General features: G+C 39.7%; 1 protein-coding gene across 1 annotated transcript in view; it reads left to right on the top strand.

Annotated features, from left to right (window-relative positions):
- LOC110283945 (vomeronasal type-1 receptor 4-like) overlaps positions 1-18100 on the top strand; it is a 30560-nt gene extending 12460 nt beyond the window's left edge. Inside the window, exon 2 of the mRNA XM_085833017.1 lies at positions 17150-18100. Coding sequence (XP_085689143.1) covers positions 17186-18100 — 915 coding nt within the window. The 5' untranslated portion in view covers positions 17150-17185. The remainder of the gene's footprint in view (positions 1-17149) is intronic.
- The last annotated feature ends 748 nt before the right edge of the window (positions 18101-18848 follow it).

Raw genomic sequence — 18848 nt, 5'->3', positions numbered from 1 at the left:
GGGTAAATACTGAAAGCATTCTCCACCATACCTCAGGGACCTGTGTTCCACTACAATAATAATAGCATTATTGTAATAGCCATAAACTGGAAACAACCCAGATATCTGACGACTGAAGAACAAATACAGAAAGTTTGGTTAATTAAAAAAAATGCAATGCTATTCAGCTATGAAAAATGAAGGAATCATGAATTTTGTAGGCAGATAGATGGAACCAGAAAATATCTACCTGATTGAGGTAGCATAGTTATAAGTGATTTGGTGGTTCAAATATGCTTGGCCCAGGGACTGGCAATAGTAGGAAGAGTGCCATTGTTGGAGGTTGTGTGTCCTTGTTGGAAGAAGTATATCACTGTAGGCTTGGGTTTTAAGACTGTCCTCCTAGGAGAGATGCCCTTGGTCCTGTGAAGGTTCTACGCCCAGTATAGGGGAATGACTGGGTCGGGAAGCAGGAGTTGGTGGGTTGGGAAGCAGGGAGATGGGAAGAAGATAGGGGATTTTCAGAGGGGAAAATAGGAAAGGGCATAACATTTAAATTTATTTAATATAAATTAATATTAATATAATATTTATATTATATTTATATTAATATATTTAATATTAATATGAATTTAATATTTAATATAATTAATTATAAATTAATAAAATATTTTATAAGAATGGCAAAGTATAAAATAAAATGGCATAAAACAAATAAAAACAGACAACAAAACAAAACAAAACAAAACAAAACAAAACAAAACAAAGATTCTCCTCCTAGCTCTCTGGAAGCCAGTCTTCTCCTCTTTGACTTCAAAACAAGGCGTTGAACTCACAATTCCTCCTGCACCATGGTTGGATGGGTGATGGCATGTTCCTACCTTGATGGTAAGAAATTAAACTTCTAAATCTGTATGCCAGCATCAATGAAATGTTGTCCTCCTAAGGGATGCCTTGGTCATGGTGTCTGTTCGCAGCACAAAATCCCTAAGACTAGTGAGTATTAACCATAAAGTAGGTAACTAGTGGGTATCAGCCCTGAGATTCCATCTCCCACCAGTAAAAATGGCTAAGATCAAAAATTCAGGTCACAGTAGATTCTGGCGATGATGTGCAGAAAGAGGAATACTCCTTCATTGTTGGTAGTATTGCAAGCTTGTACAACCACTCTGGAAATCAGTCTGGTGGTTCCACAGAAAATTGGACATAGTACTACTGGAGGATCCCACAATACCTCTCCTCGGCATATATCCAGAAGATGTCCCAACTGATAAGAAGGACACATGCTCCACTATGTTCTTAGCAGCCTTATTTATAATAGCCAGAAGCTGGAAAGAACCCAAATGCCCCTCAACAGAGGAATGGATACAAAAAATGTGAATGGGAAACTTTGTATACCCGAGATATAAGAGATAATTTGTAAAACACATGAAACTGAACAAGAACGAAGACCCAAGTGTGGACACTTTGCCCCTTCTTAGAATTGGAAATAATCACCCATGGAAGGAGTGACAGAGACAAAGTTTGGAGCTGAGAGAAAAGGATGGATCATATAGAGACTGCCATATCCAGGGATAATAAGCCTCCAAACAATGACACCATTGCATACACTATCAAGTGTTTGCTGAAAGGACCCTGATATAGCTGTCTCTTGTGAGACTAGGCCAGGGCCTAGGAAACACAGAAGTGGATGCTCATAGTCAGCTATTGGATGGATCACAGGGCCCCCAATAGAGGAGCTAGGGAAAGTATCCAAGGAGCTAAAGAGATCTGCAACCCTGTAGGTGCAACAGTATTATTAACTAACCAGTAGCCCGGAGCTCTTGACTCCAGCTGCATATGTATCAAGAGATGGCCTAGTCGGCCATCACTGGAAAGAGAGGCCCATTTGACATGCAATCTTTATATGCCCCAGTACATTGGAACGCCAGGGCCAAAAAGTGGGAATGAGTGGGTAGGGGAGTGGGGGGAGGCTATGGGGAACTTTTGGGATAGCATTGGAAATGTAATTGAGGAAAATACATAATAAAAAATATTAAAATAAAAAGAAAATCCAGTTGGATGGATTTACCATCCACCATGATGAAGAGTCATAAGATGCTTGAAGTCAGAGGACAAATAAGAAAATCAGGTCTTGGGGATTAAAGTCATCAGGCTTGGGATCAATCACCTTTACCTGCTGAGCTCTCAGGCTAACACCTACATCGGAGTTCTAATGATTTAGATCTTTAGAACTATGTATAAAGCCATTTTATGGGTAGTGGTCATTTACATCTTACAGGATACCAGAATGGCTGTGTTTACGTGGGTAAATATGTACCAGTGGCCAATGTCTGTTTTTGAACACCTGAAATCTAAATTTAGAAATAAAATAAAATAGAGTCATTAGATCTTTGACACACAGTGTTTTAATAGTCTAATGGCTCTCCTACCATAGGCAGGATTGCCAAGTTCTTAACCACAGATTTATAAATCAGGAGGCTGAGGATGTAGAATGAATGAGAGAGATCTATGACTTGCCATTTTGGATCTCTTTTTTAAAAATAATTATTTTATATATTAACATCCCAAATGTTGCCACCCATTTCTGTTCCCCCTTGCCGAGTTCTTCCGCTGTGACCCTACCTTTGCCTTTAAGACTGTGCCCCTCCCTTGCCCCCATAGGTATTGCCTTACCCACTGAGGCCAGAGGAGGCAGCCCTGTGTTACATATGTGCCTCAATCTTCAGTACTGCCTGTGTATGCTCTTTGTTTCCTGGTTCAGACTCTGGGAGCTCCCCAGGGTCCAGGTTAGTAGACACTGTTGGCTTCATTATGGGATAGCATCCCCTTCAATTCACCCCTTAATTCTTCTATAGGTGTAGCTAACCTACACGAAAGCTTGGCTGTGAGTATCTGCATCTGTCTCAGTCATCTGCTGAGTAGAGCCTCTTAGAGGATAGTTATGCTAGCAGTAATAGTGTGAGGGATTAGTACCTGCCCATGGGATGGATCTAAAACAGGCTGGTAACTACTCAGCCATTTTTTCAGTTTTGGCTCCATTTGGTCCTTGCATTAATTTTAGACAGGATCAATTTTGGGCCAAACATTGTGTACGGGTGTTGGTGTCCAATCTCTCCATTGTGGGTTGTGTCTAATAGACATTGTATCTTCAGGCTTCATATCTCCACAGGTCAGCATTTCTGCTAAGGTCACCTGCATTGATTCTTGGGAAGTTCTCTCATCCCTCGTCTCTGGGAGTTTTTAAGGAATATCCCATCCCAGATCCCTGGCAACTGCATAATTCCATTCACTTTCTTGGCCCTATGGGACTATCTTGTGTCTTTCCCCTTGCCTTATCACCCCAACATTTGTTGGGCTCACCTTGTACAGCAAGAAAAGACACAACACGGTCAGATTCTTCTCAACAGCTCTCTTTATTTCTGGAACACCTCCATGCTACTCGGGAACACCCGAAAACCCCCAGGAGGACTCCTATCTCCACCACAGCACTGGGGAGAGCTACGTGTCCTCCTGGGATTTGTCAGTCTGTCGACCCATTTGATATGTAACACCTGCTCGGGAGGGGTTGGCGCCAGATTCGGGCTGGCGCCTGCCCAATGGCATTGTTTACGGCGCTGGTGTACCGGAGGTCGGCGCCATCTTTGGGCGTGCGGCTGCCTACATCACCCCCTTTTTTATTTAATAATAAGATGCTGGACTAGGTCTGGGCAAGTCTGTCCATAGGCTAAGGCTCCTGTCTTAGGTCGATCCTTTCATGTCACAGCCTTACCTGTCCTAGGGTTACCCTATCGCCACTGGGCCCCGTGTCTTAGGTTTGTCTGTGCATAAGGAAAGTTGCCAGTCTCTGGATACCGCAGTGCTGTGTGACAGTAACTGCTAAATGACCTAAGGCGAACTCTACAAAAGAGGAACTAAACTTCAGGTGAGACGCCCTCTTTAATCGCCATCAATGCTTGGTACACCACTGCCTTATACTGAGCGTGCTCTCGTTTGCCAGACACAAAAGACACAACCCAGGAGGACCACTGCTCCCTAGGGCAAAATTCCCGCCCACTCCTTAAACTATGAGAATGCATTGGTGATCCAGGAGGTGAAATCCCCAAGGTGACAGGGTCAAGTTGAGTGCTGTTGAGTTTGGCAATCTGGAGGAGCAGCTTTCTGGACAACTGCTCCGCTTTAGCTGACCAATTTCCTACTCAGATAAGAGGTGAATCTGTTCAAGAGACTGAGAGAAATTAGCTTATACAACTTTATACAAGGGGCACCTAATGGGCATAGGTGGCAAACATTTCAAAATCTACTATAGGCCCAAAGGTAAGAAATTTCTAAACCACAGCAGTATACCCTGCCAACACTCTGCTAACAAACATGTCCTTCCGGAACTACTACAATCTATATCTCTGACGGGGGGAGTAATTTTCGCGTCAGCCTTTCTGGTACCCAAATCGGGTGTTCTTGACTTTGTGGAAAAACACAAACAGCTCCCCTGGTTCTCGAAATAATGGGATCTGGGCCATACCATTTTCCAGTTAGGACATCTTTCCATTTGACATCCTGTTTAAGGATAGGCGAGGTCATGGCATGCCTATCTGCAGCCGAACGACCATGTTCATCCAGAATTTAAAAATTTAAAGTAAAGAGGGCTAAAGATAATTGTTCTTTGGGTGGCTGGCCATGGGCGATTCCCCCTTTTTGTTTTTGTAAGAGTTCTTTTAAGGTTCGATGTGCTCTTTCCACAATGCCTTGGCCCTGTAGATTGTAGGGAAGGCCAGTAGAGTGACTAACCTGCATTATTTTGCAAAAGGTTTGGAATGATTTTGATGTATATGCGGGGCCATTATCAGTTTTTAAACTATCAGGCCTTCCCCAAGCTGCCCAGGCTTCTAGGCAATGGCCAACCACATTGCGGGATTTCTCACCAGACATGGGGGAGGTGAAAATGACACCTGAACAGGTGTCAATTGAAACATGAACATATTTTAATCTTCCAAATGCTGAGACATGAGTAACATCCATTTGCCAGTTTTAGAGGAAGCAATCCTCAAGGGTTAATACCAACATGAGGAGGGTGGTGAAATTGTACACACTGTGGACATTGTAACACCACATCTCGTGCTGAGGCTCGAGAGATATCAAATTTCTGCTGAAGTGTAGCAGCAGGAACATGATACAATCGATGAAAATCTTTTGCAAGCTCCAGTGGGGTGGCATGAAAAATAAATTCCATGCGAGTGCTAGCATCCACTAAGGCATTTCTTTCTGCCATAGGGCCTGGTAAGGTAGAGTGAAATCGTATATGTTGAATAAAGAATTTATGTGTTCTTTTCCAAATCAATTTTTGTAACTCTAATAAGATGGTGAACACAGCTCTGGTAGGTCTAATGGGTCCTGCAATTTCTAATGCACGCACTGCATTTACTACATAAGCCGAATCAGAGACTAGATTAAAAGATTCCTTAAAACTTTGAATACTTCCAACACAATTTTACATTCAGTAAGTTGTGGGGTGCCAGGATTGTATTGAAAAAGAACGGGTTTATGAGAATTAACTACATAGGCACCAACACCTGTTTTAGAACCATCTGTATAAATATCCAATGCACCTGATATGGGTTTAGATGCTGTGACTTTGGGGAAAATCACTGGATGTTCACTAAAAAATTGTAGCAAAGGATCTTTGGGATAATGATTACTTAATTCCCCATCAAACCTACAGTGCAATAGAGCCCAATCATCTATCAAAGAACTTAGAATCTGTATTTGACTAGCATTATAAGGTGTAATGATTTTCTGAGGTGGTGCACCAAAATGTTGAATACACGATTTAATGCCCAAAATCGCTAATTGAGCTACAGCAATGGGATAATATTCAAGGGTTTTATTGGGAGATACATGAGGATAAATCCACAATAGAGGACCTGACTGCCACAACACTCCTGTTGGTTGATGGAATGTCTTCAAAATGCATAAGAGGATGTTCTCTCCCTCTTTCCATCTATACAGTTTGGCCTTTTCTAAACACCTTTCTATCTTTTCTAATGCTACTCGGGCCTCAGGGGTGAGAGCACGAGGTGACAGAAGTTGTGGATCGCCCTTCAATATATCAAAAAGAGGGATTAATTCAAAATTTGATAGCCTCATATATGGATGAATCCAATTTATATCACCTAGCAATTTCTGGAAATCATTTAATGTTTTTAAATGATCTTTACGTAATTCTATCTTTTGAGGTGTAATACAATGTGGAGTAATTCGAGCACCCAAGAACTCTCCTAAATTTCCCATTTGAACTTTATCAGGAGCTATAAATAATTGTTTCATTTCTAATTCTTTTACTAGCTTAATATAGGCTTCATCTAAACTTTCTTTATTCTTTGAGGCAAGAAGGACATCATCTACATAATGTACTATCCTTAACTTTGGGAATGCATCACGGACAGGTTGCAGGGCTTCTCCTACAAAAAGTTGACACATAGTAGGACTGTTTGCCATCCCTTGAGGTAAAACTATCCATTGATACCGTTTATCAGGCTCTTCATTATTTACAGAAGGAAGAGTAAAGGCAAAGCGCTCACTATCACACAATGCAAGGGGAATAGAGAAAAAACAATCATTAATATCAATGATTATAATAGGCCACTCTTTGGGCAAACTAGAATGTAGGGGCAGACCCCTCTGTATGGGGCCCATAATCTGCATTTGATTATTAATGGCTCGAAGATCCTGCAGGAGCCTCCATTTGCCTGATTTTTTCTTAATCACGAATATGGGTGTATTCCAAGGTGACTGGGAAGGTTGAATATGTCCTAATTTCAATTGTTCCTCTACTAATTCTCTGGCAGCTTTCCTTTTTCAGAGGAAAGAGGCCATTGAGGAACCCATACAGGCTCCTCTGTTTTCCAAGTAATGGGTATACCACCCTCAACGGCCCCTAGGAAAAACCCAATCCCTTTCTATCTTGTTTGAACTTTGTGGGCAATAACCTAGTCCTGCCTTGTAACGACTTTCCTAACCCTTTTCCTGGGATGTAGCCCATATTAGACATAATTTCTCGGGCCTGTGGGGAATACTCATTAGTTAGTATAAGATCCATTTGGGTTAAGACATCCCTACCCCATAGGGTCACAGGAATATCCACAATATAAGGAAAAAATTTCCCTGACTTGCCTTCCTCATGTTTCCAAGTTAATTCCTTAGCACTTATAAGGGGAGCAGTCTTATAACCTAGACCGTGGAGGCTTTGAGATGATGTTTGTGAAGGCCATTTTGGCGGCCAATCATGATCAGAGATAATACTGCGATCTGCACCTGTGTCTAGCAACCCCAGAAAGGATCGTCCTTCAACCTCCAAAGTTAACATGGGGCGATCTCCTAATTCCATTGATAAGAAAGTGAACTGAGAACCTGTAGAACCTAGCCCACTGTCTCCTCTTATTTTATTATTTGCTGGAAAATGTTTATGCAAACTTGACAATAGTAATAATTGAGCAATTCTATCTCCTGGAGAGATAGATGAAATACCACTGGGGGAGGCCACTAAGATTTTCACAACCCCCGTATAATCTGGATCAATCACTCCAGGGGTAATTTGTAATCCTTTTAAAGCAGAAGATGAACGGCCAAGCAATAGTCCTACAGAATCTTTGGGAAGGGGGCCTTTAAAATCTGTATCTATGGGTTGTACCCCCATCTGTGGGGTTAATACGAGTCTGGTGGTGGAGTGGAGGTCCAATCCTGCGGAGCCAGTAGTGGCTCTCCGCGGTCTCTCGGATGACGGAGAGACGGCCAAAGTCTCGTCTGGTCTTTCTGAAGAGCCCCATATATTTGAGGGCCCTGGGGACGTGGGCCCCACTGTCCATTTTTTGGCCTAGTGCCATTATATCCTGCTTGTAATGGTCGGCCTTCTATGTCCTTAGTATATCCTGCTTGTAATGGTTGGCCTTCTATATCCTTTATTGATCTGCACTCATTAGCCCAATGTTTTCCTTTTCTACATTTATGGCATATTCCTGGCTGTCTAGGTTTATCTAATGGAGTCCTTTTCTCATTTTCGGGGCATTGTCTTCTAAAATGTCCTCTCTGGCCACATTTATAACAAGTATCATTATTAGATCTACCCAACTGTACTACAGCTGCCACCAGGCCTGCATTGGTTAACGGGCCCCCTAGTTCTCTGCAAACCTTCAACCAAACTTCTAAACCTTTATGTTTATAGGGTGTAATAGCTGCTCTACACTCCTTAGTGCATTGCTCATACACTAGCTGTTTTACTAAAGGCATAGCTATATCAGGATCTCCAAAAATTCTAGCGGCTGCTTCAATGAGGCATGCTGCAAAGTCTGAAAATGATTCTGTGGGACCATGCAAGATTTTCGTAAGATTGCCTGAGACTGCGCCATTGTTCGGCAATGCCTTCCATGCTTTGGTAGCTACCTCATTTATTTGAGCATATACTGCTTCAGGATAATTTGATCTAAAGCAAAACGTCCTAAACCTAGAAGCATGTCTGCATCCCAATGTCTCTGAGGATCTTGTCCTGTGGCTAAATTTGCTGCTGCCTGACTGTTTGCATATTCATAGGACAAGGACTTCCAATCTAAACACTGTCCGGACGACAAACAAGCCCGAGCAATATTATTCCAGTCCCCCGGGTGAGGCAATATCTAGCAAGCGCCTCGACCTGTGCAACTACAAAAGCTGCACTCACCCCATAGGTACGGACTGACTCAGCCAGCTGCTTAATAGTTTTAAAATCTATTGGCTCATGATACCATTGTCCCTGGCCATCTAAGAATACAGGGAAAGTCAGTTCAGCTTCCTTCCAAACCTCTGGGCACAATGATGTACCTTGTTTACTAGCTTTTTTGGATTCCTTTTTTACTGTATACTCAGGGTTAAGAGGTGGAGTGGTCGGCACTTTACTCCTTTGCCAGCCGACCCCCCTTTTTTCGTACCTATCCCTCTCATACTGAGCTGCCTCTTCTTCTAGGTCAGCTTCCTCATCTTTATCAAGCTCTGAGTCACTGGAGTCAGAACTTGCTGAACTTATTGTTAAGTCTTTTAATGAGGGATATCCTTTTTCTATTTCCTTTCCTTTCTCATTAATTCCTTTTCCCTTTGAATTTTCCTTTCCTCCCTTTTCCTTTTCTCTCTCTTTTTCGCCCCTTTTCTTTCTTTTACTTATATGTTTCCTATCTTCCTCTGACATACTTTCTTGTTCCATAAAAATTTTCTGACCTGCCTTAACTGCTCCTATCACCCAAAAGCAGAGGCCAGAAATTACAAAAAACAAAACAAAAACACTAATAGCTACCTACACTGGGTCTACAGCAAGAGAATCATATCCCTCCTTTTAACCAGGGATCAATTTTGGGAGACTTACCTGCACTGCCATTCCTCAGCTGAAGAGTTCTGAATCCTGCAATCCTCCGTTCCCCATACGGGCCACCACTTTGTTGCGCTCACCTTGTACAACAAGAAAAGACGCAACTTGGTCGGATTCTTCTCAACAGATCTCTTTATTTCTGGAACATCTCCATGCTACTCGGGAACTCCCGAAAACCCCTGGGAGGACTCCTATCTCCACCCCAGCACTGGGGAGAGCTACGTGTCCTCCTGGGATTTGTCAGTCTGTCGGCCCCTTTGATATGTAACACCTGCTCCGGAGGGGTTGGCGCCAGATTCGGGCTGGCGCCTGCACAATGGCGTTGTTTACAGTGCTGGTGTACCTGAGGTCCGCGCCATCTTTGGGCGTGCAGCTGCCTACAAACATTCCCTAGCCTTTCCTCACCGAAGGTCTTTCATTGGATTTGCCACCCTTCAAGTTGGAATTCACGTATCTTCACTGGTACTTTACTGTTCTTTAACTTCACAATGTTTCTGGGTTTGTTTCATGAGTATTGATTATATTCTTTTTGGGTAATATCTACTGATCAATGAATATGTATCATGCATATCCTTTTGCATCTGGTTTACCTTGCTCAGGATAAAAAAAAATCTAATTCTATCCATTTTCCTGCAAAATTCATGATGTCCTCATTTAAAATAGTTTGATAATATTCCACTGTGTAAATGGAAAACATATCCACAATCTGGTTAAGGGACATCTTGTTTCTTCTAGCTTCTAGCTATTATGAATAAGGGTGCTGTGAACTCAGTGGAGCAAGTGCCCTTGTAGTATGGTAGATTACATGCAAAGAAAGGATCAAGCTGGGTCTTCAGGTAGAACTATTTCCAATTCTCTGAGGAACTGTCAGATTGATTTCAAGAGTAATTGTACCAGTTTGCCATCCTACCAGCAATCGAGGAATCTTCTGCAATCTCCACATCCTCACCATTCTGTGCTGTCATTTGACTTTTTGTCCTTAGCCATTCTGATTGGTATAAGATGGAATCTCAAGGTTGTTTGATTTGCATTTCCCTGATGACTATGGATGTTGAATGTTTTTTTAAGTGCTTCTTGGACATTTGAGACTCTTTTGTTGAGTATTCACTGTTTAGCTTTGTACCTATTTTGAATTTGGGTTATTTGTTTTTTGGGAATCTATCTTTTTGAGTACATTATATCTTTTGGATATTAGTACTCTACATGATGTACAGTTAGTGACAACCTCTTCCCCAATATGTGGGTTGCGGTTTTGTTTTATTGACAGTGTCCTTTTCCTTACAGAACTTTTTCAGTTTCAAGAGGTCCCTTTATCAATTGCTGATCTTACATCTTAAGCCATTGGTGTTTTGTTCAGGAAAAATTTCCCTGTGTCTGTGCATTCAAGGCTATTTCCTACTTTTATCTCTATTAGATTTAGTGTATCTAGGTTTATCTTGAGGTCCTTGATCCTTTTGGACATGAGGTTTGTATAGGTGATTAATGTGGGTCAAACAGTATTCTTCTACTTGTAGCCCACCAATTAGAGCTGCACCATTTGTTGAAGATGCTTTCTTTTGTCCACTGTATGGTTTTGGCTTCTTTTTCAAATATCAAGTGTCCACAGGCATGTGGGTTTATTTCTGGGTCTTCAATTCTATTCCATTGATTGATCTGTCTGTCTCTGTACCAATATCATCATGCAGGTTTCATCACAATTGCCTGTAGTACAGCTTGAGGTCAGGAATGACGATTCCCCAGGAATTCTTCCATTCTTCAGTATACTTTTGGCCATACATTTTTTCACCTATATGAAGTTGAAAATCATTTTTTTACATGTCTATGAAGAACTGTGTTGGAATTTTGCATTGAATCTGTAGATTGCTTTTGTTAAGATTACTATTTTCACTATGTTAATCCTGCCAATTCATGAGCATGGAAGATCTTTCCATTTTCTGAAGTCTTTTTCATTTGTTTTCTTCAGGAACTTGAAGTTCTTGTCATGTGGATCTTTTACTTGCTTGGTGAGAGTTACACCAAGATATTTTATGTTATTTGTGACTATTGTGAAAAGTTTTGTTTTCATAATTTTTTGTTTTTGTTTTTTTTTTGTTTGTTTGTTAGTTTTGTTTTGATATAGAGTTTCTCTGTGTAGCCCTGGCTGTCCTGGAACTCACTCTGTAGACCAGGCTGGCCTCGAACTCAGAAATCCCCCTTCCTCTTCCTCCTGAGTGCTGGGATTAAAGGCCTGAGCCACCAATGCCCGGCATTTTCACACTTTCTTTCTCAGCCCTTTCATCATTTTTATGAAAGAAAGCTACTAAGTTCTTTAATTTTATATCCATCCACTTTGCTGAAACGGTTTTACAGTTGTAGGAATTGTCTGGTAGAATTTTTGGAATTGCTTATATGTACTGTCATATCATCTGTAAATAGTGATACCTTTGCATTTCAAATCCACTGGATCTGCATTATTTGTATTATCTTATCTTATGCTTTCGTTATTTGCTATGGCTAGAACATCAAACACTATATTGAGTAATTAGGGAGAGATTGTATTGTCTCTAATTTTAGTGAGCTTTCTTTAAGTTACTCAACATTTGATTTGATGTTGGTTGTTGGTTTGCTTTTATTATATATAGGTATGTGCCATGCATTCCTAATCTCTCCAAGGTACTTAACATTAAAGAATCTTGGATTTGGAATTTGTCAAAGTCCTTTTCAGTATCTAATCAGATGATCATATGATTATTTTCCCATTGTCTTTGTTTATATATTGAATTACATTGATGAATTTTCATATATTGAAACATCACTGCATCCTAGAGTTGATTCATACGTGATCATGATGAATGATGTTTTTGATAAATTCTTGCATTTGGTTTGCAAGAATTTTATTTCTTTTTAATTTTCAAACTTTTATTATTTTATTTATTTATATCTCAAATGTTGCCCCCTTCTTGGTACACCCACTCAGAGATTTTTAACTTATTCTCTGCCCCTTTGCCTCTGACTTATCCCCAAGGCACTCCTCCAAGCATACACTTCTATAGGCATCAAATCTCTACAGGATTAAGCTCCTTCTCTCCCAATGAGGCTTGATAAAGCATTCTTCTGCTACATATGTGCCAGGAGACATGGACCAGCATATGTATACTCTTTGGTTGGTGGCTTATAATTTGGGTGTGGCCAAGAGTCCCCATGACCAGCTAGTAATTTATTCTTAATAATAAAGAGAGACGATCATTTGAAAAATAGTGAATGTAAATGAAGACAATGACATTTATGAAAATAAATCCACAGACACATTTATTTAAAGTAAATCTACTTTAGGATTACGCTCTTGACTATTTTGTAAAATTAGTACATTTATATAAGGTATCACTCACATGCACACATATACAAATACACACTCTAAAAACCACGTAGCTTGCTGTAATGAGAAAACTGCTTAGGAAAAAAACAAACCCTACCTAATGTGATAGGACAGGGTGTAAAGACAATTATGAAGCTTGTAGGTAACTTGTTCATTTGCACAGATATCATTTACTAAACTATTCTTACATATTCATCTCGAATTTCAAATGAATATACACAACTTAAGCTTTACATTATATATGGAAGTAGTTTTCTATTTTTACTATAAAATCTTACATGGCTACTAGCATGTATGACAACTGATTCTTGAATGAATATTTGACTTAATTAGAGAGTAAACTATGAATAACTTATTTGAATTAGAATAAGGAGATGTAGGAGTTCTCAGAGTGTGGATATTATCATGAAATAAAATTAAGATAGCTTATGAATCATTGATATTAGATTAAAAGAAACCATATTTGGTTTCTTCTATTTACAAGGCAATCTGGAAATATTTTCTGAATTTTATATAAAACCTAGTGATTAAAAGTTCATATATATATATACATACATATATATATATCATATTACATAAATTTCTATACAAATTAAAATATGTGGTGTAACTTTTAGGGTTGTGCTTACATTATATTGCAAATTTCAGCTCTATTCTACATTAACACCATATCTTTGTGTATATGCATTTTTTTTGTTTGTCAATGTAAAAGGCAAGGAAGGATAAAAGAAGGATGATAAAAGAAATGATAAACAGAAGAAGAAGGAGATGGAAGAGGAGGAGGAAGAGCTGGTAATGATGAAGAAGAAGAGGAGGAAAAGCAGGTCGAAGGAGGTGAAGGAGGAGGAGGTGAAGGAGGAGGAGGAGAAGGAGAAGGAAGAAATCTAACTTAATGTTTTTCAGACTTAAGACTAAGATGCTAACATATACCAAGAAGAAGATGCTATGTACAATGTAGGTGATCATGCATGGAGAATATATCTTAGTACTGTCATAGATGGCATGAGCAGAATCCTCTGGGTATAGATCTGGAAATGATATTGCTGGGTCGTCGGATAGTACTAAGTCAAATTTTCTGAGGAAACACCAAACTGATTTCCAGAGTGGTTGTAGCAGCTTGCAATCCCTCCAGGAAAGGAGGAATGTTCCTCTTTCTCCACATCCAAGCAAGCATCTGCTGTACCATGAATTTTTGATTTTAGCTATTTTGACTGGTGTGAGGTGGACTCTCAGGGTTGTTTTGATTTGCATTTCCCTGATGACTAAGGGTGATGAAAAATATTTAATTGCTTCTCAGCCATTTGGTATTTATCAGTTGAGAATTCTTTGTATAGCTCTGTACCCCATTTTTAATAGGGTTATTTGTTTCTCTGGGCAACATGTAATATGGACATATGATCCACTATATTCACAGCAGCCTTATTTATAATAGCCAGAAGCTGGAGAGAACCCAGATGTTCCTCAACAGAGGAATGGATACAGAAAAAGTGGCAATTTACACAATGGAGCACTTCTTAGCTATTAAAAACAATGAATTTATGAAATTAGTAGGTAAATAGATGGACCTAGTGAATATCACCCAGAGGGAGGTAACCCAATCACAAAAGAACGCACATAATATGCACTCACTGATAAGTAGATATTAACTCAGAGGCTCAGAATACCCAAGATACAATTCACAAGCCACATGAAACTCAAGAAAAAGGAAGTGATCTTGTGGATACTTCTATCCTTCTTAGAAGGGAGAACAGAACACTCTGGAAGTATTTACAGAGACAAAGCATGGAGCACAGTCTGACAAAATGACCATCCAGAGAATGACCTAGTTGCGGATACCTCCCATATACAATCACCAAGTGTAGCCACTGTGTTGGATGCCAACTAGTGCTTGCTGATATGAGCTTGCTATTGCTGCCTCCTGAGAGGTTCTGCCAGTGCCTGATCAATACAAAAGTGGATGATCACAGTAATCCATTGATCAGAGCATAGGATCCCCAATGAAGGAGCAAGAGAAAGGACCTAAGGAGATGAAGGGGTTTGCATCCCCATAGGAGGAACAATAATATGAACTGAACAGTACCCCAGAGCTCTCACGGACTAAACCACCAACCAAAGAGTACACATGGTAGGACCCACGGCTCCAGCCTCACATGTAGCAGAGGATGGCCTAGTAGGTCATCAATGGGAGAAGAGGCCCTTGGTCCTGTTAAGGCTCTGGGCCCCAGTGTCGGGGAGTACCATCACCAGTAATTGGGAGTGGGTAGGGTAGTGATCAGGGGAAGCAGGAGGGTATAGTGGGAGGGGAATTTTAGATGGAAAGCAAGGAAAGGGGATAACATTTGAAATGTAAGTAAAGAAAATATCCAATAAAAAAAAGGAAGGCATGAGGAAAGATCACTGATAGTGACAGAAGTGCAATTTCATGAGGTAGCTGCATGAACAGGTATGTTCAGTTTGGGAAAGATCAGGAAAATTGATTTGTAAAAAAATGTTTAAGATATACACATCAGTAATTTCCAATTCTGTAGTGAAATTTAAACACTTATATGTTATCAGGAATTGTCATACTAGAAAGTAAATATAATAAATAAGCATAAATTTAAATAATGACTGTAAAGCTGGAATGTAAGGTAGTGCATGGTAGTATACACATTTAACCCCAGCATTGATGAGGCAGGTCACAATTATTTTTGAGGTTAGCCTAATCTACATAGTGACTTTCTACCTAGCCTTGCTGACATAGTAATATTTTGTATCACAAACAAACAAAATACAGTACACTGTATTGTGTGATTAATGATATAATAAATAAATTAATTGTTTATTTTTTATGTCCTGACTGCCATTTCCTCTTCCTCGTCTCATCCCAGTCTCTCACCACCTTCCTTGTAGTTCCCCATCCACTCTTCCTCCCATCCTCAATGTCTCTTGAGAAGAGGACAAGGACAACCATTGATATCAACCAGTCATGCTATATCAAGTTGCAGTAAGACTAGGCACCCCCTGTCCTATTACAGCTAGAAAGGGCAATCCAATAGGAGGAAAGGATACCAAAGGCAAGCAATAGAGTTAGAAACAGCCCCTGTTCTACTGTTAGTTTTTCCAGGAGACGACCAAGCTAAACAAATGTGCAAAAGGTCAGTATCTGACTTATGCAGGCTTTCTGGTTGATGGTTCAGTCTCTGTGAGCCCCTATGAGCCTAGATTTGTTGACTCTGAGGGTTTTCTTGTGATATTCTTGACTCTTATGATTCTGAAAATATTTCCTCCCACTCTTACACAGGATTCTCCCAGCTTTGCCTAATGTTCAGCTTTGGGTCTCTGCATATGACTACATAACTTGAGTGAAGCCTGTCTGCTCACAATTGGACCGGGCTCCAATCTATAAGTATGGCAGAATATCATTTCATTGAGTTTTTGTGTTTGTTTGTTTGTTGGTTGGTTGTTGTTTTTGTCTGTATGGGTAGGGGGTGAGGATAGGAGGATAAAAAGGAAAGGCTATAACATTTGAAGTTTAAATAAAGAAATTATCTAATAGAAAAAAGGAAAAAAACGTAGATTGGAGTTTTACAGAGATCTCTGGATAGCAAACACAGCTCTTCAAGAATGTATTCTAACATGATTACTGATTTTAGTTGAAATATCCCCAGAGGGCAAACCCAGCTTTTTTAGAATTGTTCAGAGCTCTTTTAAAATTTTTTATCAGGATTTCTGATATTGGTGAGAAACACCAAGAATCATTTGAGAGCCAACACAGCTGTTCTAGAATATTTTCTACTATACAGATAAGGCTGTCTGAAAAGCAAGCACACCTCTTTTAGAGTGTTTCCTGGATTTCTGACTTTATTGGGAAAATCCAAGAATTACTTTTAGAATTTTTCTAACAGGATTTCTGCCTTGGCTGGGAGATCCAAGAATTTTTTTTAACATCTTTTCTGACAGAAAGCAAATGAGCTAACAAGAAAGCTTTTAGAATTTTTAGAAGGACAGAGAGCTGTCTTGAGGAAAAAAAATAAGCAATCTCAACCAGACTTCTTTTGGTGATACAAAAATAATATGTGTTGTTCCCTTATTAATAATGTTGTAGTGATATCACTATATTTTACATGGATTTGTGTTTAACTCCCAGAGTTAAATATAAGCCATATGACTATTGGCTAGTTGTGAGGATGAAATCATTGCTTTCTTTCAAACATGAGTCACTCCTTACAGATATTGTTGTGCTTCTCCTGTTAATGAGACAGTGCAAGTTTTTACACATTTCACAAAGTATGAACTTAGAGATATCTGATTGTTTTGTGGCCCAATACAATCACTTTTATGGGTAAAAAGTATGCAAACGTGTAAGATGTCCTACATGTTGAATATATCTTATGGATTCATTTAGGATAGAGAATGGTGACTGTGTCTCCACCTTCACCTTTCAGTGCAGGATCCTCAGTTTGAAAACAAGAACTGACAGCATGGTAGCCAGTGAGTTGTCTATAGCAATGATATTCATCTCTCTGACTATAATTGGAATTCTAGGGAATTTCACTCTTCTATACCACTATATATATTTTTACCTAACAAGGTACAGGTTAAGGTCTACAGACTGGATTCTAATTCACTTGATTGTAGCCAATATCTTAACTGTACTGTGTAAAGGAGTGCCCCAGACAATATCCTCATTTGGGTTTACAGATTTTCTCAATGATATTGGATGCAAATTGGTTTCTTCTTTACACAGAGTAGGAAGGGGTGCAGGTATTGGCAGCACCTCATTTCTTAGTGTGTTTCAGGCCATCAACATCAGCCCCAGGAACTCCAGGGATTCAGAACTTAAAGTAAGAACACAGAAGTGCATTTGTTGTTCTGTGTATCTCAACTGGGTGATTTATTTACTTATAAGCAGCGTGAATCTTGTGCATATGAGGGCAAGATATGGCAATGAAAGCACAACAAACCTGAAGTCTTACTTTTTCTGTTATTCTGTCCATCATGATCCAACCAGTGACATCCTTTATGCCACATTACTGTCAGGTCCTGAAGTGATTTTGCTGGGGCTCATGCTATGGGCCAATGGCTTCATGGTTCTCACACTGTACAGGCACAAGCAGATGATGCAATACATGTCCAGGACCAGTCTTTCTTCTAGATCCTCCCCTGAGTCCAGAGCCACTAAAACCATCCTTCTCTTGGTCTGTACTTTTGTCTCCTTTTACACAATTTCTTCTGCTTGTCAATCCTTTGGAGCTCTCCTTTATAATCCCAAGTGGTCTCTGGTGAATATGACTGCAATGACTTCTCTGCTTTTCCCCACTGTTTGTCCCTTTCTTCTCATGAGCCAAGACTCTCGGATTTCCAGTTACTTGAAAAGGAATATACATTTCCCATAAGGCACTGACCAGAAAGGATTTGAAAGCTTCTGGACAGACTTGATAGTTATTCAGTCATTCTGACAGAACTGTGAGCATAATTGCAGTAATACTATGGCATGGTTGAGGTAATCATGATATCACTGTGCATGCAGATGAATGTGTTCACACAGAGAGAGAGAGAGAGAGAGAAAGAGAGAGAGAGAGAGAGAGAAAGAGAGAGAGAGAGAGAGAGAGAGAAATGCAATTTGTCATACCTTGTGTGAGCAAGTATAACTCAAATTAGGAAGACGAATGAAAAACTAGGTATATTTTAGGTTTCATGCCCATTATGCCCTTTGTGTTGTGCTCTTTGGTTTTTTGTGTGACACACCCAGAAATAAGCAACATAACCATTTAGTGGAAATCTATGCTTATATTTTGTTTCCTTGCATTGTTGCATTATATGTCCTACAACTTTTTTTAAATGGAATGTAAAATTACACCCTGCATTACTGTTCCCCTTGTGAATGTGTGATATTGTATCTTCCTTCCTTTGTTATACTCATACTTTAAATGCAGACATATATGTATAACACATTTCAATATACAAGAGGCCCACTCATGGCTCCAATAAATTTTCTACATTTGATATAGATCTGCATATGTTTTCCAAATAGAATGTAAAATAATGAAGCCCAAACTTGCCATCTGGATTCCCTCCTGTATCAAATAAAAACATGGAGGTAAGTTTGACCTTAATGTTCAGATCATTTTAAACGATTTCACT

The sequence above is a fragment of the Mus caroli genome, unplaced genomic scaffold, assembly GCF_978045245.1.
Source record: "Mus caroli unplaced genomic scaffold, Mus_caroli_1 scaffold_18, whole genome shotgun sequence".
In the NCBI taxonomy this organism is placed as follows: domain Eukaryota; kingdom Metazoa; phylum Chordata; class Mammalia; order Rodentia; family Muridae; genus Mus; species Mus caroli.
The sequence above is the reverse complement of the archived record's forward strand: the minus strand, read 5'-3'. Positions and strand labels throughout refer to the sequence as shown.